This window comes from Hippoglossus hippoglossus, chromosome 4 (assembly GCF_009819705.1).
Source record: "Hippoglossus hippoglossus isolate fHipHip1 chromosome 4, fHipHip1.pri, whole genome shotgun sequence".
Classification (NCBI taxonomy): Eukaryota; Metazoa; Chordata; class Actinopteri; order Pleuronectiformes; family Pleuronectidae; genus Hippoglossus; species Hippoglossus hippoglossus.
In genome coordinates this window covers 23,593,421-23,619,762 of record NC_047154.1, presented here as the reverse complement: position 1 = coordinate 23,619,762, position 26,342 = coordinate 23,593,421, and the positions used below count along the sequence as shown (strand labels likewise).

The window sequence follows — 26,342 nt, the reverse complement described above, 5'->3', positions numbered from 1 at the left end:
CTTTTTATGACATCATGTTCTTCGTGACTTCACTTTTCACATGATTCAATATGATGGTAAATTATTTTTCATTCATGTGAGGATTCAGAAATCTAATTTCACATTTTAAGACTATTGCATTTTTTTAAATCTTGATTTTTAAAGACCTTCTGAATGAAACATTAGCTTCTCTCCATCACACCTCACTAACATTATATTTAGTAAACCATTAAAATCTTATTGATATTGATTTCTCATAACCCTAAAGTTTATTTTAACCAAAAGCCCAATTGATCGTTTATCACATTTTACTTATTTTTTATGATTGAGACTTTCCCATCAGCAGCAAAGGTCTCGTTTCTATAAATAAGGAGCAGCAGTGGTGACAGATCAGGGGCCAGTGTTTCCGTCAATGAACAGTTTGGGTGTTTGTAGCCGGTTCGTGAGCTTCCTCTGCCGTCTCCTCTTTTTCTTTATTTCTGTTCATTTCATTCTGTCTTTTTCACTTTGTTCTCCATCTTGTTTCCCCTCCAGACAGTTTCATCGTTCCAGAGAAAGCTTCCTGTCTGGGCTGCCCCGAGGAGATCGATGAGAACTCAGAGGACGTCAAAGCCCCCATCTCTGCCTCCATCGCCAAGTTCAACTCCATCTCCGACTCCACTCACCTGTTCACCCTGAACAGCGTCGGCCACGCCACCCGACAGGTGGGGACTGACTGGGGGATGTGAAGGGAGAGGAGGGCGGGTTCCGTCCAGTCCTTCCTTTCTGACGACTGTGTGCATGTGTCTCCGCAGGTTATCGCAGGTTTCAGGTTCAAACTTAGGTTTGACATGAAGAAAACCACCTGCACCAAGGCCGAGCACAAAGACCTCAACGACCTGTGTGTCCCCGATGACCAGGACGTGGTGAGTGTGTCAACAAGACAGAGACTCATCCAGTGATCATGTCCAGGCGTATTGAACCCAACCCATCTGTGTGTGTTTGTGTATTTGTGTGTGCAGGAGTTCAGGAACTGTAACTCCACAGTGGATTTCGCTCCGTGGAGACATGAGTCCACAGATGCAGAGCTGCAGTGTGAAGCAGGAGCTCTGCCTCCCATGGTGAGACACTCTTACAAAATGAAAGACCACATAACCAAGTTTTTCTCTTGTCTTTGGAAGTGAGTGCTTCGAAGTAGTCAGGTAATAGATCAGACATTAGACACACACTCATTTTGCCAGGTCTTTGGTTTCCAAAAGGCTAAAAAGAAAAATACCCTCTAAACTCTTGAGATACTTTCCACTCTCACAACGTCCAGGTGCTGTAGGTGGCGCTCACGAGTTAGTCCAGAATGAACGCCCATAGATCTGCAGCCCCGAGATCTTTTATGTTTATGTGGTAAAATGTTCCTCTAATGCCAATTTGTCATGTTTTAAATATATGGTTCCATTAGATTTGATTCTCTCAGATAAGATTCAGGGATTTAGTTGGAGGTAAAATTCACTTTATGATTCACTTTGTCATTAATCTTATTATTGTCCAATTTTACTTCCCAGCAGACCTGAAACAATGTTAGAAATAAACTCCCCCTGACACATTTAAATCCAAGATGCACACTTCTTTTAACATCATTTTGAATTTTCTAACTCTTGAGAAACATATTATGGACTAATAAGACTATAACCATTTTTTTCAGCCGAGCACAGTCTGGTTAAAAACATCATATCAGCTTTATGAGAAGTGAGAGTTCACTGAGTCATGTAATTTAATAATAATTCAGTCAGAATAATGTGACACCACTCAGCATGTTCAGGTGGTTCATTAACCTGTTCATCCACAACCTGTGTTCTTCACCTCAGCTGTTCACCAGGCGTCGTCCCACCGGCTGGTCTCCCCTCAGGAACATCCTGTTAGCCGTCACCTCGTCGTCGCCCACCATCGCTCCACCCAAAGAAGACTCATCTGAGGAGGACGTCACGGCCTTACAACCGACCGATATGCCAGTCATACCTGCAGAACCTGTGAGTGACAGCCCCTTCCACTGCCCCTCCAAACCCTGGAAGACTTTCCAACCGGTGCAACTCTCCGCCACTGGAGCTCCGACCGAGGCGACCCCAGAGGAGTCCTCCCCACAGCCGTCAGAGAATGGCTTCAGTGATGCAGACCTGCTGGCATAAATATTTCAAAATCATTTCCCAACTCACCCAACAGTTTGTCTTTGTTTTGAATGAAACCTCTTCGGGGGTGTTATGCAGATGTTTGAGCCCTGTAGCTCCTCAGGAAAGCACTGGATGAATAAGGACTGAAATGATCACAGAGGTCTTTATTGTCATCAGATACATTGATGTGTAAGTGAGGAGGAAAACAAGAGTCAGTTTCCTGTGAGTTTACTAGAAATACATTCTGCAAGGATGATGAAATAAAACTTCGCTCTTTGTGCTAATTTGAAATGTTTTTCTTCCTCTATACTTTCCTGTTTCCATACAAACAATATTCAGCTTTTAAAAATTAGTCCCATGACGTCCTGTAGGGATCAATCATAAGAATTCAACATGTGTTTGAAACAGAAACACGTATGTTCCTGTTGAGTGACACTGGCGGCTCAGAAGGTAGAAAGGGTCATCCACTTACCAGAAGGTTGGTGGTTCGATCCCCGGCTATAGTCTGGATCCTGAGGGTCCAAGGGCCGTAGTAGTGCTGCATGAACATGTGCGCTAATGGGTGCATGAGCTCCACGTGGATGAATCTGTGAAACTGCTACATAAATACAGTTCATTGACCACGAGTAGAAATGCTCCACAGCTCATGTTCATGTCTCCAGGAAATTAACCAATTCCCTGAATTCTTCTTTTTAGGAATCCACCCTCTAATCTAACAGTGTAAAAGAGAAATCAAGAATCTTCTTCCATCTTACTCTCAATTAAACCTGAAATAATTCAGTCAGGGGAAACTTTCATGAAGAAGCCTGCTGTAGAGTCAAACTGTCGGAGTGGACAGTGCACGAGCAAACACGGCCGGGTGAATGTTTAACAAATTTATTTGTACATCTTCACAGAACAATCAGATGAGCAGCCAGTCAGTCAGTCAGGGTACAAACCTTTACTCTGTGACCAGGGAGCCGAACTGAAACACAATCATATACACGTATAAATAAAAAAAACGCAGGTTATCGTGAGAATGAATTTGTCCTAGAAACTGTTCCTACAGGGAGCAAACTTAAGGCATTAATTCATAAACATCTGTATGGCTGCATAGCAGACTAAATTAAAAAAACAAGTATAGCAAGAGGAAGAATATTCATCTTTACCCAATCTCATGCAGGTATAGGCAGTGAAAAACAATACATTGGCCCGTTACATTCATTCATAGTATAGGTTAAGGTTCTGACAGCGTGGTATGGAAATACACTTTGTTAGTTTATAGTACTGCAGACAGAGATGAACATGAAGCCACCGACCATTCAGTCAATGTTCCTCGTTTAACGTGAGAATGTGGGACGATCGAGATAAAGAATCATCAGTAATTTGGAGGATTTATCGTATTGGTTCTTAGGTAGTTTTTTTTTGTTGCAGGAGTTTTTAAACCCTCAAGGTTAAATCAGTTTAAAGCCCATTCAAGGCTGGATAAGAACACAATAAGTAACTGTTAGTTTTGATAACTTTCTGAAACGCTTCCACAGTAAAAACAGTCGTATTCACTAAATATCAGGGCGCATATTCATACAAAATAACGTGAACACAAATTCATCTGAAACAGAAACATCCAGGAATAAAGACTCGTCTGACAGTCATTCAAAACAACAGAGGTAATATTTCCAGATTGGATATTACATCAAATTGCACTTTTCTCTCTGTGTGTTTGTGTTAATGTGTCCAATGTTTCTTTTTCAATCATATCATCATGTCGATCAATGGAAGGTCAGACGATGTGATTGTACTCGCAGAGACAAAGCGAGTGTTGTCCTCCTCTCTCTGTTAATAGTCTGTCAATGAGCATCACTGTGTGAAGCTCACACTGCTGCAGACTGCTGTTAAAGTGACCCTGTGACAATTGAGCAGGTTTGTTAATATGACCAGTGTTTTCATTGTTGGAGCATCAAAGTTAAATCTAGTCTGAAGAAACCCTGCACCAATTCAGCTCCAGGTCTGAGACCAGGAGAACTTTCCATCAAACAAACAAACTGTGAAAGGTTGTGCCACATCGCTTCAGTGCCGGAGCTCATTCACATGATTATGAAACTGAAAATCTAAGATCAGATGCTTCATCACGGCTCCTACTTCCACCTCAGTCCTTCACTAGTTCAAGAAGAAGCTGCTATTTGACTCCTGGATTTCAGGACTGTGGCACCAATGACACTCACGACCAGCATCAAACAAACAACCTGTACACAAACACTGCAACCTTTGCTTCTCACGTACAGCACACGACACACACTCACACAGAGTATGATACCGCACCCCCGCACCTGAACTCTAAACCAACACAGCTGCGGATCTGATTCATGACATTTCAAGTAAAACATTTACAAAACAAAAAAAACGTTTCCCTTCTTTTGTGTTTGTTCCTGAAGCTTTTCTGCAGAAAAAAAAATAAAACTTGTTTTTCTTTTGTGGCACAGAAATAAAAACATTTAGAGATACCATCACTGCAACAGTTAAGTGTCATCACACACACACACACAGACACACACACACGTTTTCACTGGGACCTGCCAGTGAAGCTCTGCAACCTGTACAGACGAATTGATGCACACACACACACACACACTCATACTAACAAATTAGAGGATATATGGCAAAAGAGAATAAAGATAACAACACCACAGGTTTGTCACATAGACCGTTCATAAAGATGGACGACATGACAGCTCCACAAAAATAAAGCCAAATTGTCTTGACCGCCTCCTGGTGGCTGGCTGCAGTACAGCTCATACATCCCACCTCTTCCATGCGAGCAGATGTTGACAACAAGTCAAAATACACATCAAATTAATATTGTTTTTAAGATGGTGTCTGTCATTTCATGTAGCTCGTATCACTTTGATGTTTTGCTTGTTACGTTTGGATTGAAGTTGTTTTTTTGATGCTGTAAAACAGAGTGAAACATCCTGATTGACAGAGACTGACTCACGATTGGTTGAGCTCGTGTTTCGGGGGGGAACCTCACTGCCGCAGCTCCATCCACCAACAGCTACTTCCCAGGGTCTGATGGCAGCGTTCACATTGGGGACATTTCTGGACAGTGGGAGGAAGTGGAGCTGCGTCGTCCATCTCTATAAACACTCGAGGGTTTGTCACACATGAAGCCTCCCATAGGAAAAGACTGTAACTGCACATACATACTTCTGAATGTACATCCTACATGATGGTTATGCTGCTTGGAAACATGCACACTAGGCTACCGTCACTCTCACAGAGTCCTTCAAAACAAAAAGGCATTGAGAACATTTTTTTAAGTGCATACACCAACCTCCCATTTCTTAAAAAAAAGTATCTAACTGATATGACTTTACTGCAATGATGCAAGTCCAGCATTGACTTCCACAGGCCTCACGTTCTCAGACCTGGTTTGGCACGTTAGAGTAAAAATGGCAAATAAACGGAGTAGCAACAACAGACTACGCTCAGTGGCACTGCATCTGACTTTAGGAAGAGAACGTGGCCGATGAGAAACCATAGAAGTGCACGTCAGGTCTATGTTAGTGGTTAAATACATTCTAGCCATTAAATCTGCAATAGTACGACATCACACACACACACACACACACACACACACACACCCACACAATCAGAACAGACCACGACTTTGGCTTTTCAATACAATCAACAGTTGAACTGGCAAAGTGCAGACTTTCCTTTCCACTGACAAGAGCTTCATAATATAGGGTTGATTTAGCCATGCACACACACCCACGTGTCCTAGATACAAACTGAGGGCATCAGGGGCTTGTGAGGCTGCGCTCGGGAATCTTCTCTCCCTCCTTAGGAAACCACACAGCTTTCAACAGGTTCTCAACACAGAAACTGTCTGTGCACCTTTTTTAAATCATCTCAAATCATCTCCAGAGAGCAGCCAGCTACAGTCTGCTTTTAAAACAGGGAAACAAAAATTCATTTTCCAAGCTGTGGTCCTGCCTCTGTGTTAATTGTGTTATCTCTTATTTCTACATTTAAGGACTTTCTCAGTTGTCTTTCTGTAAAACATTGTGATATAAAGTCAGCGGCATGTACACACATTCATTTAATGAAATGTGAGTTAACTCTGCTCAACTCTGCCTCCATGTGTTTATGGATCTTCAGTTGGCAGGACTTTGTTTACATTACCAGAATGTAGCTGGAACCAAATTCATTGAGGGAGGAGGGGGGGGGGGGGAGATCAACAGTCCTGTGTCGCTCTTCAGATTCATTCAAAACCTTTTCCCCACATGCTGCTTCACTTGACAGACGCTCTAACGACAGTTTCACTGTGACTTTAACACTTTCAAAAACCCACATGATCAAATGTTTCTGTTTGAAACAAATATATAAAAAGAGCATGGCTTTCACAGTATCTGTCGAGAGGAGGCGGGGCTCAAATACAACCAGGGTCTCAGGCTCAGAGGAACGTTGTCCATTGACAAGTTCAAATGCACTTTGTCCATGAGTCAACATTTCAAAGAAATTCTAATGGGGGACGTGATGAAGATCATCAACCTGACACAGTTAGAAACTCAGTACAAAGAAAACCCCACTGAAGGTCAAATCTAGCATTTCCTAAAAACTGCCATGCTTCATGTTAATAGTGCTGCTGCTGTTTGCTGACTACAACTTGCTCAGGCAGAGTTTGTAGGAGATTAACGATGTGCAGTGTCGTAGAATGTTGTGCTGTGACGCCAAGGCATTTTATCAACAGGAAGACGTGACCCTGGGCCCCTGCTCGCTGACATTCAAACAGCCAGAGGCGTAAAAAACAAGTCCCATTATCCCAAAAAAATGGGAGAGTGGCACTTTCGCTCTTCTCATTTCGCATTCCAATACAAATCAATGTTTAGATTTCATAACGAGGCTGCAAACGAGCCACAATGACACAAATTGGGCTTCTGACACAGTCAAAGTGAGATGAACTTGAAAGTGACCGAACCAAAAAGAGAAGATTAGAAGTCTTTCTTTTACGAATGAGTTGAGAAAACGGGGGGGGAAGCCGTTGCAGTTGCAGTAGCCAGAGGAAGCTGTAAACAGGTAAACGGAAATAAAAAGAAAACTCCTAATACATTTACACAAACAATGAAGTGTTTCTGGAGAGTGGATTCTGGGATTTTCCTGTGTAGAAACTGAAAGAAACTAGATACATAAATAAATGTAAAAAGGTCATAATAAATCTGTATATTATTCTGGTAGTTCTAAGTGCTGTTTTTTTTGATGGAGAGGCATCATCACCCTGAAGTCTATGCAGGAGTTTAAAAGCGATTTTTCCCATGAGTAGAGTGCTGCTTCTTTGATGGGAGACTGCAGAGCTGTGCACGACACACGCACTCTGCTGCAGGGCAGTTTCTGAGCTCTGAAGATTCCTCAGAGGGGGCGACTTCACCGCAGGGATGGTGGAAGACTGTACAGTGGTAGTCTTGCACGTGTAATCCTGCACGTGTCAGATCATTTAGACAGTTCCTTGTGCCCACTGCCTCCTCAGCAGTGATACGATTAAAAAGGGTTTCCGAAGCACCTCCTGTCTACGGTGGAGCCACAGTGCAGCGTCAAAAGTGCAGCAAGTGGCTACATTTAGAATTCAGCACAAATGTCGTCTTTATGCCGTTTTTGTCCAATTTGTGTTTTCTCCAGAAGAAGCTGAGTAAGAGGTAACATTTCCTTAGAACCCAAGTCTGATCATGTTGGGCAAGAAAACAAAGGAAGCATAGTAGCCATGGACACAAGCATCAGCCAGGACGGCCATATCTTCACCAGGACAGGAAGGAAACTCGCTTCCAGGGAGAGCATCATCACATGATTATGCCAAGAAAGAAACCCTGTAATAATATGAACCCAAATGGAACTTTCCTCGTCAGTGAGCTGTTGGTGATGTGCGCTGGAACAGAACTGAAGCTCCATGAAGGACTAACGCTGTGTCTGGCCGACAGACGTTAATTCTCCATTGTGGGATTGACGCGGAGGAGATCAGTTTAGTGCATGCTGTCTAATTGTGTGGAATATCCAGTCCATCTTAGTGGTCCACCCTCCATGGTGAGCATCATTCATCTGTTTCATAAAGTAGTCCAAGGCCTCCTGCACACAACAGGAAAAACATGCAAGTAGGTGAAATTAATTTGGCTTCAGAAAGACAATTTAAAGACAATTTAAAGACAATTTAAAGACCCCACAGAAGAGAAGCCTACACACCTGCTCACTCTTCTCCAGAGCCAGAGTCTTTCTGATGTAGGCGATGTCGTCAAATGACTGCAGCTCAGGCATTCCGGAGCCCAGCATCATGGAGAACAGGTTGATGAAGAGGTTAGCGTGCTGCCGGATGGCCAGGTAGGCTTTATAACACATCTCCTGGAACCTAGAAGCAAAGAGGAGGGGAAATGTGAGGAAGACAAAGCAATAAGCAAACGTTTTTATTCCATACTAGTTAGTGAGGTGGCAGCTGTGCAGGGGAGTCACCATAACAGCAACTGGATAAGACAAGTGAGCATTTCTGTTTCACTTCCAGTCTGACGCCATCAGAAGCTGTGATGGTTTCCACAAACAGCGACAGCCTGGTTCACAAATGATTGCCCCACTCTTACTTCAGATTTGATATTTTTGAGACCTATTGGCCTCTTGCTGGCTCAAACACGTCACATGAGTAGATTGTGTTGAAAATTAAAGCAAGCTTAAATTATGTCATGGGAAAATTGCAGCTTGCATGTTACAAATTTAGCTCGCAAGACAGGAAGGATTGTCGGCCGGTTCCTGTTTTTTACTTAAGCACTGACGCAAAGTTATTCCACAGAATTATGACAGAGTTTATTGAGGCTGAGTCATACGTTGAGAAAACATGCCAAACAAAGGGGGGGTGAGATAAGACAAATGCATTGTGCTGTTAAATAATAATAATAATAAACAAACTCAAATTCAATATCTTTGCAAATTAAAAACCACTGCATATTCTGATTTCCTATCATTTACATCTGGTTCATAAAAGGAAAACGTTAGTCTTTCTAACCTCTCAAACTCTTTGGTCTTTGTGCACTCCTGGGATCCCTTGGTGATGACGATGAGAAAGTCCTGAGTCAGAACGAAGGGCACTCGCTCTCTCTTGTAGCCAAATTTCTTCTTCTTGTGATCCAGGAAATGACCAAAATCTATATGAAACAGCTGAAAGGGAGCAGAACATAGTAATGAATACAGAAAGTCAATAATCAGTGATAAGTAAACTTATATTAGGAGGAAAACCCAAGGAACTGACACTTATCACCAACAACAAACAGTACAGGACAAAATAAATCCTAATCATCTAAACATAAACCAGACAAAGAAGCTTCCTATGTTATGTTAACTACATTTTAAAATGTGATCATTGTGGATCACATTTTAAAATAGTTCTTTAAAAATGATATCAAAACTATATTCATTTTACTCTGCTGTTGTTGTCTGTGTTGCCTCGCTCTTCTATACTCTAAACTGCATGTGTCACAATGAAATACCACACTACTGACGGATTTGGATTCTGGAGACAAATGAGCGACACATATCAAGGAAGGAGCAGAGTTATAGGCACATAACATGTAGGTGCAAGGCTAAAGGAAATCAGAATCAATGAAAGTGGTATTTGTGTGTAAATGATGTGGTGTGTGTGTGTGTTACCTGTCCATCATCTTTGACCATAATGTTGCTATTGTGCCTGTCTCCTATCCCAAGGATAAATGTAGCTACGCAGTAGCCAGCACAGGATCTTGTAAACAGATCCACAGCCAAGTCATACCTACACACACACACACACCCACACACCCACACACACACACACACACACACCACACACACACACACACACACACACACACACACACACACACACAAGAAAAAACAAGTGCAGAGTTTAGTAAATTATCTGTAATTCTAATGATCCATGAACTCTATTTTTAGACATTCTGCAGACACTTTATTCTAATTAACTGCTTCATTCTATCTAATGATGCAGAGATGATGTGAAAACGATATCAGGAGAAAATGAACTCACATTTCGCCCTTGTTCTTGTCCTTGAGCCACTGATGCAGAGTGTTGGAGTTGAACTGCAGGGCTCCCTTCAAGCCTCCTTTACACTGAATCTGCATGATGGTGTGGGAGCTCCGCACCACCTCGATGAGACCCACGCAGTCTCCCAGTGACAGACAGCCATAGGGGAGCATCCTACAGACACACACATAACAGAGTATCTTAGCACTGTGCGCTGGTGAAGGAGAGAAGAAAGAAACTGAAGCAGAAAGGTAGAGAAGTAAAATAAAGACTGAGATGATAGTACCGTAGGTCCAGTCCCTGATTCTGCCAAATGTTCTCCATGATTTTAATAATCTGCAACGTCAGCATGTCCTGTCGCAAGTCTACAACACAAACAGTTACAATTATTATTATTATTATTATTATTATTAATAACTATTATTAGTAGACACACACACACACAATACAAGGATGAGTTAGAATGATCATATAATAAAACATCCTTGCGTATGTGTGCTATATACAAACACTTCCCTTACCTTGAATCTATAACAGACTTATAACATGTTTTCACAGGAAGTTTCCCATATTCCTCAGTATTTAGGTTTAAGAAAGCTCCACAATTTATTTTGTACTTTGTGTGTGTGTGTGTGTGTGTGTGTGTGTGTGTGCGCGCGCGTGTGTGTTTTACCATCTCCATTTTTGAAGATGATCTCATTGTTCTGAAAGAGGAGCTCAGACATGATGTCAGGATTCTCCCAGTTCAGCCACAATGGCCTCTTTGCTGATGACATTATCCTGCATTCATCTAACCTGTGCACAAAGTAAATCAAGTTATTAAACAATCGATTTTTCACAAATGTACGCACACAAGTACACACCACTGCACACAGGCGCACATACATGCTCACAATAACTCTTCCACTATTGTGTCTGACCTCAGGTTTCCCAGTTGGTGCGCAGGGTTTAGAGGAGAGGTGTAGTTCTGGAGCGCGTCCATGTAGTCCGGCCTCTTCATCTGGTCCACAAGAAACCGCATCTGGACCTACACAGGAGAACAGAACAAAGATGTGTATTTATACGCACACTCCCAAATACACACGCAACAACAAAGAAATCGTCTAAAAAGGAAAAATACCTTCTGCGTCTCATCCTTCTTCTCCTGTTTAAGGATGTCGGTGAGGTTTATGAGCTTCTCCATGGCCTCTACCTGCCTGCTCAGGTGTTTGAGGTACATGCCACAGGCCCGGCAGTAAGCCTCTAACAGCAGCCCGAACCGCTGGCTCACTGTTTTATTGTGCATTTCCGACCTGTGAGGACGACACAAAGACCAGTGAGGGGAATGGAGGCAACATCACTTTCCAGTTCAGTCAGAACAGCATTGTATATAAAACTGATTGTATTAGGATAAAAAAGGAATCTGGATGGTGACTCACTTGAGATGCCAGAAGAAGAAATGTCCAATCCTTTGATTGGTCAGGGCCTTTTTGAGGAGGAAGCGGGCCAGAGGATTTTCAAGGTATTGCTCATATTTTAATACCTAGAAGAGGAGGTGAGAGAGGAGGGAAAGAACAAGAGGTGATGCAAAGTTGAGATTCAGATGAGTCACTTCACACAGCACGAATATCTCTAACACACAGGAGCAGGACAAACAGAAGCTGCTGGAGAAACGTACTCCACAGCCTTTTAGTTTCTGAAAGTTTTCTCTTCTTATCAGTTCCTTGACATCAATAGCCCCGGCTCTCTGTTAGACCCACCTGTACAAGCTGGATCAAGTACTGAGACAGTTTGTCATCGGTCAGGTATTTGTCAAGGCAGCGTACAGCAAAGTGTCGGACCATGGGGTCTGGATAGTTGCAGTCCAGCAGCTCCATGGTCTGTTCAGGACGGATGGATGGCCACTCCTTTAACAGACAGTACATCTGGGGAATACACAAACCGAGAAATATTAATTAATGCTTATATATAAAAGTTATAAAATTACAATTAAGTAGACATTTTATCAACAAACAGGCAAGGAAACAAAGCAAAGACGATTTCATGTTATTTTTTGATTGTGCAAGCTACAGCTAAGAAGCTAAAATAACGGTGAATGGTTAAATATCCCAAAGAACAATCACATGAAATGGCGAAGCATTACCTGTGCTACTTCATCTCTGGAGTTCCATTTGACAGCGAGAAGGATCTTGGGAAGGATCTCAGGGATGTTCATGCAGTAGTGCCTAGTACAGAAAACCAACAGGGATAGTTAGCATGTGTTGCATCAGTGACCTGCGTACAAGGTTAAAACTAAGGGCAGTAGAAAATGAACAAATTTAAATGTCTCAGCTGTTAACACACAAGAATAAACTTAGCTTTCATAGACAGTTTACAGCACTTTAAATGTCGCTGTGAGGTCACCTGTGTCTCCAGAGGAAGTCTTTCTCCTGCTCAGTGATTTCTGACAGAGGGTCTCTGTTGCTCAGCTGCCTCAGCTGCTCCGTGTCGCTGTCTGTCAGGGCGTGATCCCTGGCCACACGATTATTCTGAAACACAACAGAAGGTAAATTCTTGAACAAAACATTATTTTTTTTATTTTATTATTATCTGAGCTGTATCTTATACTTTTTAACCTCTTATCTTGTTAAATTGTGGCTGAAGAATTATTATTATCCTACTTCTGAATCGATAATTTCATTAGAGACTGTTATTGAGAAGAAATACTGTATATTTTCAACACTCACAACAGATCCAATAACACCTACCTGTAATTACATGTGGTGTCTTACACAACACACATATCTGTTCCAATTCCTTGACACAATACTATCACAGCTAACTTGGCAGATTGTCACAGCACATGTAGTGACTACACAGCTACAACTCACACGAGGGCCTAATTAATCAACATCAAAATATCTCACGCCACAACAGAAGACTTATGAAAGATGAAACAGCGTCATTAATAATTTACCTGGTCTTGGTGGTGGACACTATATAAAAACAAGTGCGTATTTGAGATCTGTTACTTGATAAATGAATCGACTCTCTTAAGTGAGAATATGAGGAACAAGAGGTCTTTTTTTAATGCTGCAACAGATGAGTTTGCTTTCTATCTCTGTCACCAGTACTACAGTATCTAATTCATTTGATTTGTTAAAAGTACACATCCTCTTGTGTACTACTCTTGGTCTTCTGTGGCCCTGGTCAGACCTGGCGGTGGCCACAAGCTAGTCGACGTGTGGTCACTGAGAAGCATCAGAATATTGTTGATTCATTGTGAAACGCTTCATATGTGGCCCAGGATGCATTTGCGTTCACACAGCAAAAATAATGAATAAAACTACTTGTGAGTGGATCAGGACGGATGTTAATACCAGGTCTGAATGGGGTCTGTATGTCCCAGGCCTCTTGTGCTCATGAAACCATATACAGTACCTACAAACAGCAGGGGGAAAACACAGGGCTCTGACTCCCCTATTATACAGATGAGGTGTGTAGATTTAAACACATGCTCAAGTACATTTTTTAACTCTTTAATATTGTGTTGATGCACCTTTCCAACCTACAAGTTATGGGGTGCGAAGCAGGTTATAATTACCTGTCCAGAGAGGTTGTAGTTAAATCCCAGCTCCCTGGAGATGGTCCAGTTTGCGTGATCCTCTACTGCGTTCATATCTGGGTATTTGACTGGACTGCTGAAGTGGTCAAACTCCAGCTCTAAACATGGCGTTTCCTAGACAGCAGAGATTAAACATTTTTTATTTTGTTGGGTAAATTATGGTATCTCATAAAACAGTCAAACTGATGGAAACATGGAAGCCTGTTAAAGTTTACTGCCTTGGACATCAGCATTTGATTGACAGTCGCAAATCACTGTGTGTGAACTCTGGTTTCCAACTGTTTAAATATCGAGACAAATCAGCGACAACTACAGCTGGAGATCACAAGACAGCAAGTCGTGTAGTCTGCTCAAGAACATTTAGAGAGCTAGGGCATGAAAACATTTACTTTTTCTACTTTTGCTGAACTGTAATACCTTATTGGGGTTAGATCCAGTGACTCCGATGGGGTTGAGGAGGTCTTCAAGGCCATGAGGGACAGGCCAGAGGTTCAGAGCCATTTTGTTGGCCACCAGAGTATGAGTGTAGTCAAACAAGTTGACATTTCCCCACGCTAATGGACAATGCTCCTGAAGAGAGACAGAGAGAGATGTAGAGTAAGAGACAAATAGACTGTCAGATTATTACGGTAATTAGTTTCAATGTGAGAATCTCATGGGGGAAACAAAACAGACAAAAGCACAGATTGTGAATAATGAAGAGACCTCATTTAAGTTTCGTTATTCTAACGGACTGACTTAGAAAAGTCCTTTTAAAAAATGACAATACAGAAAAATCAAACAGCCACAGTTTTATGTTGTGAATGCATCTGATATGGAGATTCTCCTGCATTATTCATATATGAAATGGAAGTTCATGTCTGAAAACATCACTATTCTCATTTTATCTGCCTGTGATATTTCTGCTTAATCTTAGATATGAAGGATATCAAACTATTTCTACTGTCCTGCTCTAAACTAAACTCTATCAGCCTTCACAAACAGTGGGGACATGTTTAGGCTAACATCTTGATCTTCAGCGTGAGTCTTCAACAAGTGGCATCAATGGAACAAGGTGACAAAGTGCAGCATAGTAAGCTGGACAGAGTTACATGCAGGCAGCCAGTCAAAATCCATCTATTTATAGTAAGTGCTGGAACAAAAGGCGGCTGCAGAGAAGTGTTTATCTTTAATTCAGGTTGGGCACGAAAGAGCAGCCGCTAACCCGACCTCAGCCTATCGTGGCGCAGCAGGGGACTGGACTCGGCCCAGGTGTCTGTTACAATATCCATGTCTGGCATTCATTGATACACTCACACAAAGACAGACACACACCTTTCCAACAGCTTTTCCACGAGAGAGAGACCGGGGAAAAAAATCGACGGCAGTGGGTGTGTGTTACAAGTATCAGGCCAACATTTTAACACTACATGGTTTCTAAACTCTAGAGTGAAATGTGCAGAAACTCCTTCTGTTCACTGTCAGTTTGAGTAGGTGTCTAGAATATATGAATATTATGCTAATGCTTAGTGCACAACACAAGTAATTTCTGGGTGATATCAAAAAGGTATAATCATGCATAAGTTTTAAGGTCAATGTAGTAATTTGTTAACTTCACAGCCCAAAGTTTGAGATTAAACAATTAGCTCCCTTCACATCATGTCCTCAATGTGGGTTTCAGAAGGGAGACATAATCCAACATGAATGGAAAAGTCCCCTCTGCCGATTGTGTTTCTGGTGATGTTCAATGCCAGCACAGCATCCACGGCTGATTAGTAATTAAACAGAGCCAAAGACGATACCACAGCTCTCATTCACCTTGGACACATACACTCAGACAGGCCGACACACAGAGAAGGGTCGGAACATGTGCCAACACCAGCATATGCTTACACGCACGAGGCACCTATAGATATAAGTCCCTCCGAGACGGGTTAGCAGGCCATTGTGACACATGGAGGTCATCTTCCTTCTGCTATCTTTAGGTCTGGACAACTGTAGCACCATAATGTATTTGTTTGATGCGTTATACGTTTCCTTTTGCAGTTTTAATGTTAAAATGTACATTAAACCAGTCAAACTCCATCAACTATGAGCTGTGTGTTGCTCTGTGGAGTGGTTGACTCCACTGCCTCATATCCTACCTCCTTCGCTCCCTTTCGGCCCTTGACGGAGCAGATGGAGAGGCAGAGTCTGGCAGCGCGGGGGATGTCCGGGATGTACATATCGTATGTGAGCCACTCGTTCCACCTGCAGAGTAAGAATGAAGGACAATTAACAAGACGTAAAAAAAAACAATGTCCCGTTTAACCTTCAGCTTCCATCACGAAAGAGGGAAATAAGAGTTATGCCCAGAAATGTTCTGATGCCCAACAAACTGCTTCTGATGATTCCTGACAGAAAACTTGGAGCTGAGTTGATCCAGTAGATCAGAAAGACACTGAACACCACACTAGTTTTAACATGAACACTGTAATCAGGTATTCGTGCAGACAGCATCTTTGTTAAATGAGGCTCAATAGTAATATAATACAGCAGTTTAGTGTTACTAGGAAGACCTCCTGCCTTTGACTGCTTAAAGCTAATTAGCTTTGTAGATTGTCTAAATTAGTATTTCAGTGAAAGTGAATTGTTGAATATGTTGCAGCAATGTTCAATAGAGCATATTATTATGATGATTAAGAGGATTAAGAGGGCTGCAGGAGTGGATAACCTGAAGGTGGTGAGTTACCTGGGGTTGGAGCAGGGTACTCTCTGTGTGTTCACGTTGTCACACATCTGTTCACCTCCATGGTAAATGCCTGTCCTGACATAAATCTACAAGAACAGACCAAAGTGAGTATTTAAAGAAAGAAAGAAACACTTTCACGGTAAATCTTTGACCTTGAGGATCAAATTAAACTACATGGTCATTACGCTACATTTACAAATATGATTCAAAACAACAAACCATCATAAGCCACTAAAAATACTTTCTCTCAGTAAGAGTCACATGTTTACATGAGACTCGGACAATGACTGTTTGTTTCCACAGGATGTGATGGTGTTGGAGGGTGTTGTTCATCTGTAAAAAATACTGTGAATACAAATAAACATTTCTATTTTGTCCTACCAGTGAGCAGAGCATTTAGCGAAGTGTTAGTGTAGAGTAATGGAGTATTGTTAATGGGATTATTTAATTTGACTGATTAACACAAACAGTGGTTTATTCTCTCTCAGCGCTGGACATCCCCACCTTGTCTATGTCCCGGATATTGACATTGACATATGTGGCACAGAGGATTCGTATTCTCAGCGTTCCGTTGATGGTCCACAGCGACTTGGCAGCTGCCTCGCCGTTCATATAGGAGGTTGCCGTGGAGATGCGTCGAGAGTATGACGGCATGACGAAGTTGTCCGTTGGCAACTGGCTGTAAAGGCTGTCCTTTGCCATGAGCATCAGGTTAGGCAACCTGCCCAGCATGATGCAACTACGGATATACTAGAGGGGAGAGACGGAGCGAGGGAACGAAACAGAGGCAGATAGTTAGAAGGAAAGTCTACACAGAGCTGGTTAAGTTACACCGTGCGTAAGTGTGGCCAGTGATGTCAGTTGGTCACTTTCCAGCAGCTGACTGGAGACGAAACAATGGCCGTCACTGTGCGCTACCTCGACTTTGATCCTGGCACAGAGGGAATCGCCCCTGGCTCACAGCATGTGCTCACGACGCTGGGCATGAGGAAATGGCTCCAGTGTCTTAACTGAGAGACAGTGGAGCCCTTTGGACATATCTGAGCTGGTATCTGGTTTCTTACATGATGTGAATGGCTGTAATGGCTGATCATTTTTCTCTTTGAGCCATTTTACTAAGTCTGATTATCTTTTGCAGTTAGTCTGAACCAGTAAACGTTCACAGATTCTCAGACAGAAACAGTCAAACGACCTGAGCTTCATTCGTACTGTTCTTCAAACAACTCTACACCTAAATCGTAAAGAAACTAGAATGTCACTCCGTAGAGCACATACCTCTGCCAAGGCCCAACAGGCACCTTAAATTTAATCAAGCTCACACTCCCAGATATCAGCCCTTTAAATGTGTCTGTTATGTCTTTTTTTAAAATCATGATCCATGAATTATCCCCTGGGAAATTAGTGAAAAGAAAAAAACCCTTTCTTGCAATGTTCGAGGTAAAAATAATTCCTTTGTCCAGTTTCGTACCAACATGTATTGGGTTGTTCCCTGACACAGTATCATGGAAATCTGTTCAGTTGTTTTTTACTAAACATAGCAGTGGAAACTATAATTTAGACGAGTCAATATATATTTAAAGTCCAATGTGATGCGTGACTCTTACCTTATACTGACTGATGGGGTACTTCTCCAGTAGGTACTCATCACAGCCACAAACCTTGAGGATGTATTTACCCTGGTATTCCTGAACACACATCTTTAACTGCTCCGGCGACAGCAGCATGCTGCGGGTCTTCTTACGAATAGCCTCTGCAATCACCTTCGGGACACAGATACAAAAAGATGGTCAGGCAGCTTGGACCATATTTAAAGGGGATTCTTCTTCTTCTCGGATTGAACATACAAATTGAATGTAGACAACACAAACATTTCATGTCCCACCTGTTCAGGCACGCAGTCGTGGTTGATCTTCAGTGTGTACTTTTGTTTGTCATTGTTCGGCGAAACAATCACCCAGATCACAACAATGATCTGACCTAGAAAAAGAGAAAGACAAAAAGACAAAGTGACAAGTGATAAATTATTTAGCAAAAATGAGAAACAATGAGTCACCATTAATGATTCTGAGGAAAGAGGATATTGAATTGAGTACTGTGATTCTTTTCTGTGCATTGTTTCACAACAAAATACTAATGAGCACTTAAATCAATTAATTGATTGAAAAGATCATTACTATAGTTCCTATCCATTGGAAAGGTTGGCTAGTAGTGATTAAATATTTATGGGAAGCTGAACTGTTCACTTATTGCTCTGTGTTTTCCTCCTTTCTAGGGTTTAACTGAGGAACAAAAATGCAAAGACTTTCTATTTCAAAATATTCTTATTTCTTTCTTTAAAACCATCCTATGATATCGGTCTCCCCATTGAAAAACACGCTGTCACCTACCTTTGTCCAGTTTGCTATGGATGTGCTTGGGAAGTTCCTGTGTGGATTCTATGTTGGGTGGGTAAACGTACAGCGCTCTACTGTGAGGCCCACTGGCGTCTCTGAGCTCCACGGAGTCTTTACAAACATTCAGGATGTTTCTCCTGAAGTCCTGAACCTCAGGGTCTTTCACAAGGTCAAACTCGCACACAGGCATACCGATGGCAAAACCTGACAGAGGAGTAGGCGGTTAGTGGGCTTTTTGTTCTTCATGGGAATTGTGGCTTGTGTTATACGGATGTGTTAGTGCAAGTCTGAAGGCAGCTTTAGATTGTGTTTTGACAAATCACATAACAATTCATAAACTGTCTTGCATCTCGTCTCTTTTTCATGGAATTAAAACAACAGCTATTTAGAATAACTTTAAATTAAGTGTCTTTTAAATCAAAACATAACAATTTCAATAATCAAAATTTCTAAGTGAACAGGAACAATTTTGGGACGTTGTCACTTTCCAAACTATATAAACATTTTTAATTTTTCTAAACAAACTAACAAAACAAAGGGGAACCATGGTTGAACAGAAACAGTTTGATCGGAGGAGAAGAACATCTCACCGATCTCTCTGTTGAGGATCTTTTCCTCTCTGTTGCCAACTGGTTCAATGACCTTGAGGAAGGGCTGGAAGAGTCGGAGGTCGCACAACCTCCGAGTCTCATCATAGAACTCCTCCCGCTCCGCTTCCTGCAGGCAGGAAAAAAAATAAGCAGAAGCTGTGTTTAATATTCCACTTTCTGTTTCTCATGAAATGGTGAACGGACATGAAGAGTCTGCCTGCAGCTGCAGAATAGGTGATTTAGAGAAGTGTGAATTGTGTGTTTTCCCAGCACAGACAAGTTATTCTTAAAGCGATTTAATTTTGGCGAGCTTTTCAATCAGAACAAAGAACAGGCAGAGTTTCTCTGTGATTTTCACCACAGAAGAACATGTTGGCTGTATTCAAAGTTCAGTATCTTAGCTTTTTTCTTTTTATTATCAGCTAGCTGCCCTTGCAGTGTCTGTTCCTCTCAAATAAACCACTGTCTGAGGATCTTCCATCAGACTTTCAATAATAGATTTCCATTACTTATAGATGCAAAGCTCTTCCCACCAAATATTCAAACTTGAAAACTTGTTACCTGTGTAACACTGACAAAGATGTAGGATGTCTCCTCCTGCAGGAGGTGGTGGAGGGGATATTTCCTGGCTTCCTTGAACAGCTCATGTTTGATGGTGATGAGCGTGGCCTCGCGGAGACACTCCAGAGTCAAGATCATCCCGTTGGGCAGCAGACAGTCCACCAGGATCCTGCAGACATGCCCACCATCATTCAACAAGTTTAATGATAAACATCAGTAGTAATTTATTAATAGTGTATTATTTATATTTTGATATTGGCAATAGCACGAAATTAAAACTGTAAGAATTTTGTGTATTTGTACACAATAACACAGTGAGTTGTGTAACACACCTTGGAGGCATCAAGTGGATGCCCCATAGCTCCCCTGAGGACGGCCTGGGAGGCATCTTCTTCTTACTCCCAGCTCAGTCACACAGTTAAACTGCAGAGCAAACCCTGAAAGATAAAAACAAAATAAAGTAAGTTCTGTTCCTCACAATGTAAAACACAAACTGAGAGTTCTGTTCATTCAAGCCCCAATAAGTGTATTTATTAATTAGAGATTGCATGATGCTCAGAGTAAGAATGTTGTTTGTAACTTAAATCAAAATCAGGATTAACCAACTGACACACAAATTACTCAAAAACGGATGAAGTGGAACACTGCCTCAGTGGGGGTGATCACACAGACGTGTAAGGAATGTCTTGAACTTCAAAATCCCATTAAATACAATTAGGCTGCAGCAAATTCTACACACTCACAGTCCCGTAAATGTTTTCATTATGATCCACGAATGAATCTCTGATAAATCTATGAAAATGTTGAAATAATCTTGTTGAAGAAAGTGAAAGAAAAGTCTTGGATCTGCAACAAAATTTAATGGGTTCTTCTTTGGACCAAACGTTGGCAAATTTCATGGAAATTGGTTCAGTTGTTTTTGCGTAATCCTGCTAAAAAAACTAGCAGAAACAAACAGACAGTAGTGAAAACATAACTTCCTTGGCTGGGGTGAAAATACCAAGATGAGAGGAAGCCTGTTTCTGTAGCACTAGCTCACAAACACAGAGATAAATGCTTTCAATGAGAGATGTGAATGAGCCATCTATCCATCTGATGCTGACTAATCCTTGTGTTTAGATCTTTATACCCAATCTGAGAAAGTCACTCTCGTGCTCAGTTGGGTTTCTTTACTGCTTGACACTTGACACTAAACACCAGGACAAAAGAAGTCACTGCGGGAATTCAGCCAGGTCGAGTGCTTAACTGATAATCACACTGAGATCAATTCCAGCAGAGGTGCTTCATCACATTTAGCTCATCCTCTCACAATCCTATACCTTTACTTTACCAATATTTTTTGTGGTTAATTGTGATAACTCCACAATAATCCTCTAGTTAATAGAGGGATGTGAGTTCATCTTTTCACACCGAAGCCAGACCTGAGTTCAGCCCTGATGAGGTGAAGAGGCCGAGAGAGAGATTTTCCATTTCTCTGAATCACGACACACATCTCAGATGAAAGTGGAATCAAATGTGAACTCGGTGCAGCTTTTTGGCAAAGAAAAGGAAGGTTAGATATATCACACAACAGCCCATTCAGATGCACTCAGATTAGCTACATGAATGGAAAAAGGAAGAGGGTTTGAAAGGCTCCTCCTGACCTTTGTGGAGAAGTTGGATGTCACTTTGCAAACTGATATTGTATCAGTGCAGCTGCTAAGCACGTAAAGAGTAATATGATTTTTATTGGCACAGCGCAGCAATGCTCTCATCGGTATTCTGTGTAACGCATGCCTAAAAAAAAGGGAGCTCAACTGGAGGAGCCATCGATCTTTAGGTATTAAAAGCAGGTTGGAACAAAGTTGTATCAATGGAGGACAGACATTGTTGTGGAGATGAATAAAAGTCTCGCTAAAGATTTGCTTCTCATCTGCCTACAATGGTTTTTGAAGAAGATGATACTATCAATGTGTTTCAGCTAATTATTGTCAGTAATAGACCAATATGGCGTTTTAAAGCTGATGTCAGCCAACAACAATAGAGATGTTCCTATACTATCAGAAATGCCTCAGATTCTGCCATCAGGTCGGGCATACACAAAGCTATGTGCAGATTGGAAGCCACGTCTGTAAAGTATATTCATCTCACAAACATACAACTACATTCTTTTTACAGTTGTGCCATTCTGTCATTGGCAAGTACTGTTTTTAGAGCGGTGATTTCCGGTAGTGTAGCGTTGAAGCATTTTAAAGCGATGACATCAGTGTTGCTAATTACAACACAAGCAATCTCATAGAGCATTTGAAGAACCATCACTTCCATACAGGGTTTTAAATGCACTAAAATAACAGTAGACGCAAAGTCCAGGTGTTGGATCCAGTATCAGAAAGAAAAAAATAGTATCAGAACATATCTGTAAAATACTGTGTCTGCACTTTCTCAAGTTAATTTAACCAAGGTGCAGTAGCTCGTTCCACTTTCTGTCATGAAGTTCTGGGGAATTAAAGGACATCGGGGACCTCGATGACAGAGTCGTTTTGGCCCGACTGCACAGGTTCAACGCTGACTCACAAACACCAAAACACCACAGTGAGGCAACAGCAGATTGTAACATAATGATGGGAAAATATGCGTCTGTGTGGGCTTTCAGGAAATTACAACATTACGCCTAGACTTATGCTTTAGAAAGCTTTACCGCTGCACGCAGAAAAACAGTCAAAATGAGAAGAGAAGACAGAGGAGTATCCTCACACTCATCTTTCATTATTACCAGGTTTGACTGTATAAACTCAATTGAAAATAAATACATCAGGACGATAAGACGGTTCTTATCGTCCTGATGCTGTGTTACGGTCCCAGTCAGTCACATTATACGGACAATAATACAGCTTTAACTAGATTTACTGCCTCACAGTTAGTATGTCCCTATTGACCAGTGAAGTTGGAGTTTACATCTACATCTGCCAGGCTCATACAATATTAAACAGTATGTAGACAACTTTATTAATCCCACCAGGGGCAATTAGTTTGGTGCACAAAAAAACCCTGTAAAATCTATAAATGATACATAATAAACACAATACAAAGATCAGATGAGTTATTTACCAGTTTTCTTCTTGTCTGACCATTAATGGGAGTTGATCGTCATCAGAGCTTAAATCCTGAGAATTTTGTTTGCTGCACACATTGTGACACCCCTAGAGGCAAATGTTTGATTTCAGAGATAATGATATAAAAATAGAATTGATTTGACCCGACTTTGTTGAGCTTTGTCCTTCTTGCTCTGCAGTGTGACTTCTACATTACTGTGAAAGTTTGCCAATAACTGATTCTGATTAAAGTTGCAGTCATGATGGTATGACGATGCTTTTAAAAAGGATGTTGCCCAAAGAAGCTGTGGATCTTAAGAGGCTGATGCTTCACACACACATATCTTCAACCTTGCAGGAATATAATATCTATACAGTTATGACAGTTTCAAGGTGGGCAGTAAGATTAGTGTCACTATTTCAGTATCTGACCATATATGAGATATGGACACAATCTTCTGTTCCTGAGTCACCGCTTTGAATTGTGGCCAGAAACGTGTTTTTGAAGTCAAAGTAAAGTTAAACTTTGACCTTTTGGATATACAATATCATGTTGTCATCATTTTCTACAATTTGACATTTGTGTGACATTTTTTCATATAGATTCTTGAGTTATGGCCCAAAAAACGTGTTTTGTGAGGTCACAATGACCTTGACCTTTGTCTACCGTGATCTAATCAGTTCATCGTTGAGCATGAGTGAACGTTTTCAACTTTCAAGAAATACCTCCACGGTGTTCATGAGATATAATGTTGGGCTGGATAGACAGACATAATGCTTTTGGCCAGAGCTGTGCTAAATCATTAGCACTTAGTAAGAGGATATAGTGGCCAGGCAGGTCGAAACCTTCACTGCTCATATCAATCAATTAAGACCACTCAAATATGTTTAGGTCATTGTTTTACTATCAAGCAGCTTTTCAAACTAGGACAAAACAATACCTAACATCTGTCAATTTATTGATCAAACTCCCACAAAACATTTCACCTCATTCAACAAAACCAATATGATCCTCCAGCAACCACCCAACAACTTTGCCTGTAGATCAGTAAGAGTAATAAAGGCGACTTGCAGGATGCCCTCCTGCACCAGACCTTAGTAATATCCTGGGGCATTTATCTGACCTGCTGCTGGTAGGTTTATATCTCCTTGCTAACTTTGGTGAGCTATCTTTCCAGCTTCCAAACCTCTGACTTGTTAGCGACGTCTCAGGTTTTTGTGATCACATCCATTTCCTACAGATGATAGTATAACCAAGGCCACTTTAAGCTTTGTAGAAATAATCAGGTATGGGCTCCTATTCCAGAACAAAAGTAATGTCGACTGAAAAACTGTGACCAAAATAACATAGACGTTACAGACACGGCTGTTACAGGTTGTTGAAGTTCAACTTGTAGATTTGACAGCTGTTAAATCTCCATACCTATGTCTGTGGTTAACAATGGAAACAAACAATATGAAATGGCAGTTCAGGCTAGTTATCGGGCTAGGACTCGTAGGGTATCCCCCAGAGGGAGCCCTCATGAGCTGCAGGAAGCTGCAGAGGAAACGGACAATGCCTGGCCAGAAAGCTCAGCTTCCCCTGCTGCCAAAACAATCCCAAACAGTTTGAGCATCCTGTTGCTGATTGGATTGAGGACGAGTCTATGTAGAGCAAGTAAGGATCGAAAAACCCACTGAAAAACTCACACCAATCCTCCAACTTGTGGGAAATTGTGTTATAACCGAGGAAAACAGCAAACTTATTTCACGGAGGAAGGGAAGTATTGAATATTATGTAGAAAAACAAGCAAAAAAACAGTCAGAACAAACCACCCATTGAGCTGTTGTGTGATCTGTGACCCTGATCAGGATGCAGCTAAGCACTTTAGGACAAAGGAGGAAGCTTCCTCACAACACAGGATGTGGGGAGTGGGAAAACACTGGCCTGGATACGAGCTTGCTTTGAATACTGAAACTCAATAGTTGTGCGGGTCGTGCTGCAACTGCAGGTTTGCCAGCTCGACCGAGTACAACACAGTCAGTGGCATATGTATTTGTGTGTTAGAGGGTTAGGGTGCATGTGATATGAACTGTGTTTGTGCAGGGCTCATTCAGACTGAGAGGGGGGGGGGGTTATTGGAACATACCTCAGAGAGAAGTCCTCTTATTTGGACGATGGGAGCCTTCCACCCTTCATCTTTCAGTCCATCTTCACGCTGTCACGGAAATATGAGCAAGGAGGAGAGGAAATTAAAACACAAACACAAACAACACACACACACACATACAGTCAGGTTGACTCAGGTTGGCTAGCAGCAGGTTAGCTAACAGTGGGTGTTTTGGGGTGGGGGGGGCGGGGATGACAGCTACACAACACTGTGAGCCCCCCTCCCCTCCCCCTGTCATATTAAATACACATAATCATGTTATAATGACATAAACAAGACAACACGTTAACAAGTCAAACATTATTATTACCACACACATCTATTTGGACATGTGTCCCCCGGTTTGGTGATGGTTGACGTTAGCTGGGGAACAAGGGAGCTAGCTAACATCGAGCTAACGCTGAGCCTGTCATCCCCTTGTTGCAGAATAAATAACCAACATTCAACACTCGTGTCTCCTGAAAGCCGAGAATCTTGCTCATTTACCCCGGTAGCCTGCGCGTCAGGGCGGCGGAGGGTGTGAGGATGCTCCCCCCGGCGTTTCCCAGTTAGCTGTAGCGTCTCCAGCCCCCTCCGGTGTCCGGGCTCCCAGCTGGCCGGTCGGTGGCTCCCGGCGCCGGGCAGAGCAGGCTGGTTATCCGCCCCCCGTCAGCCTCGGTGGTGCCGTGATGTCCGTGAGTGCAGCCGCTGTTCCACCGCGACGACAGATCCCCTCCTGTGGTGGGTGGGTGGGTGGGGGGGTTTGTACGCGGACAGGAAAAGAAACGGAGGCGCGGTCCAGTGAGAAGAGCTCCGACCTGAGGATGTTGTGGGCGGCTGCTGAGGGGCTGAGGAGCCGCTGAGGAGCCGCCGAGGAGCCGACGAGGAGCCGATGAGGAGCCGCTGAGGAGTCGAGGAGGAGCCGACAAGTGATGCGACAAAGCGGCCACGCTGCTGCTGTCTGAGCCACCCCCCCTCACCTTCCTCTGACACACACCACACACACATATACAGTCACATGCACGCGCGCAAACACACACACACACACACACACACACTCACACACACACGCACACACACACACACACATACATATACACACGCACACACACACATACATATACACACGCACACACACACACTCACACACGCACACACA

At 42.2% G+C, this 26,342-nt stretch overlaps 2 protein-coding genes across 12 annotated transcripts in view; one reads left to right on the top strand and one right to left on the bottom strand.

Annotated features, from left to right (window-relative positions):
* Positions 1-2,465, top strand: part of kng1 (kininogen 1) — a 5,343-nt gene extending 2,878 nt beyond the window's left edge. For all 10 annotated transcript variants that reach the window (XM_034583597.1, XM_034583595.1, XM_034583599.1 and 7 more), the window contains exons 6-9: positions 514-683; positions 774-884; positions 981-1,079; positions 1,818-2,465. In XM_034583597.1, the coding sequence (XP_034439488.1) occupies positions 514-683; positions 774-884; positions 981-1,079; positions 1,818-2,135 (698 nt within the window). In that variant the 3' untranslated portion in view covers positions 2,136-2,465. The remainder of the gene's footprint in view (positions 1-513; positions 684-773; positions 885-980; positions 1,080-1,817) is intronic.
* Positions 2,466-6,122: 3,657 nt separating this feature from the next.
* On the bottom strand, positions 6,123-26,209 carry LOC117760503 (phosphatidylinositol 4,5-bisphosphate 3-kinase catalytic subunit alpha isoform-like). 2 transcript variants are annotated; one of them, XM_034583585.1, is made up of 26 exons: positions 25,691-26,209; positions 25,184-25,252; positions 20,316-20,420; positions 19,984-20,152; positions 19,423-19,549; positions 18,827-19,036; positions 18,322-18,416; positions 18,044-18,199; positions 16,944-17,189; positions 16,440-16,525; positions 15,853-15,958; positions 14,147-14,299; positions 13,709-13,843; positions 12,529-12,653; positions 12,269-12,350; positions 11,886-12,050; positions 11,565-11,668; positions 11,267-11,438; positions 11,067-11,173; positions 10,820-10,941; positions 10,433-10,511; positions 10,150-10,320; positions 9,777-9,894; positions 9,136-9,287; positions 8,328-8,490; positions 6,123-8,213 (listed from the first exon to the last, which is right to left on the bottom strand). In XM_034583585.1, the coding sequence occupies exons 3-26, from the start codon at positions 20,369-20,371 to the stop codon at positions 8,106-8,108; spliced, it is 3,207 nt and encodes a 1,068-aa protein (XP_034439476.1). In that variant the 5' UTR covers positions 20,372-20,420; positions 25,184-25,252; positions 25,691-26,209; the 3' UTR covers positions 6,123-8,105. The 2 variants fall into 2 exon arrangements, with proteins under 2 accessions (XP_034439476.1, XP_034439477.1); XM_034583586.1 differs by lacking the exon at positions 25,691-26,209 and adding an exon at positions 25,522-25,540.
* Between the last annotated feature and the right edge of the window lie 133 nt (positions 26,210-26,342).

Coding starts and splice junctions, on each gene's coding strand:
- LOC117760503 (XM_034583585.1), bottom strand. CDS start 20,371: ATGCCTCCCAGGCCGTCCTCAGGGGAGCTATGGGGCATCCACTTGATG. Junction 18,417..18,826: donor CCATAGCAAACTGGACAAAG/GTAGGTGACAGC, acceptor CTCTTTTTCTAG/GTCAGATCATTGTTGTGATC. Junction 11,669..11,885: donor ACTTGATCCAGCTTGTACAG/GTGGGTCTAACA, acceptor CTCCTCTTCTAG/GTATTAAAATATGAGCAATA.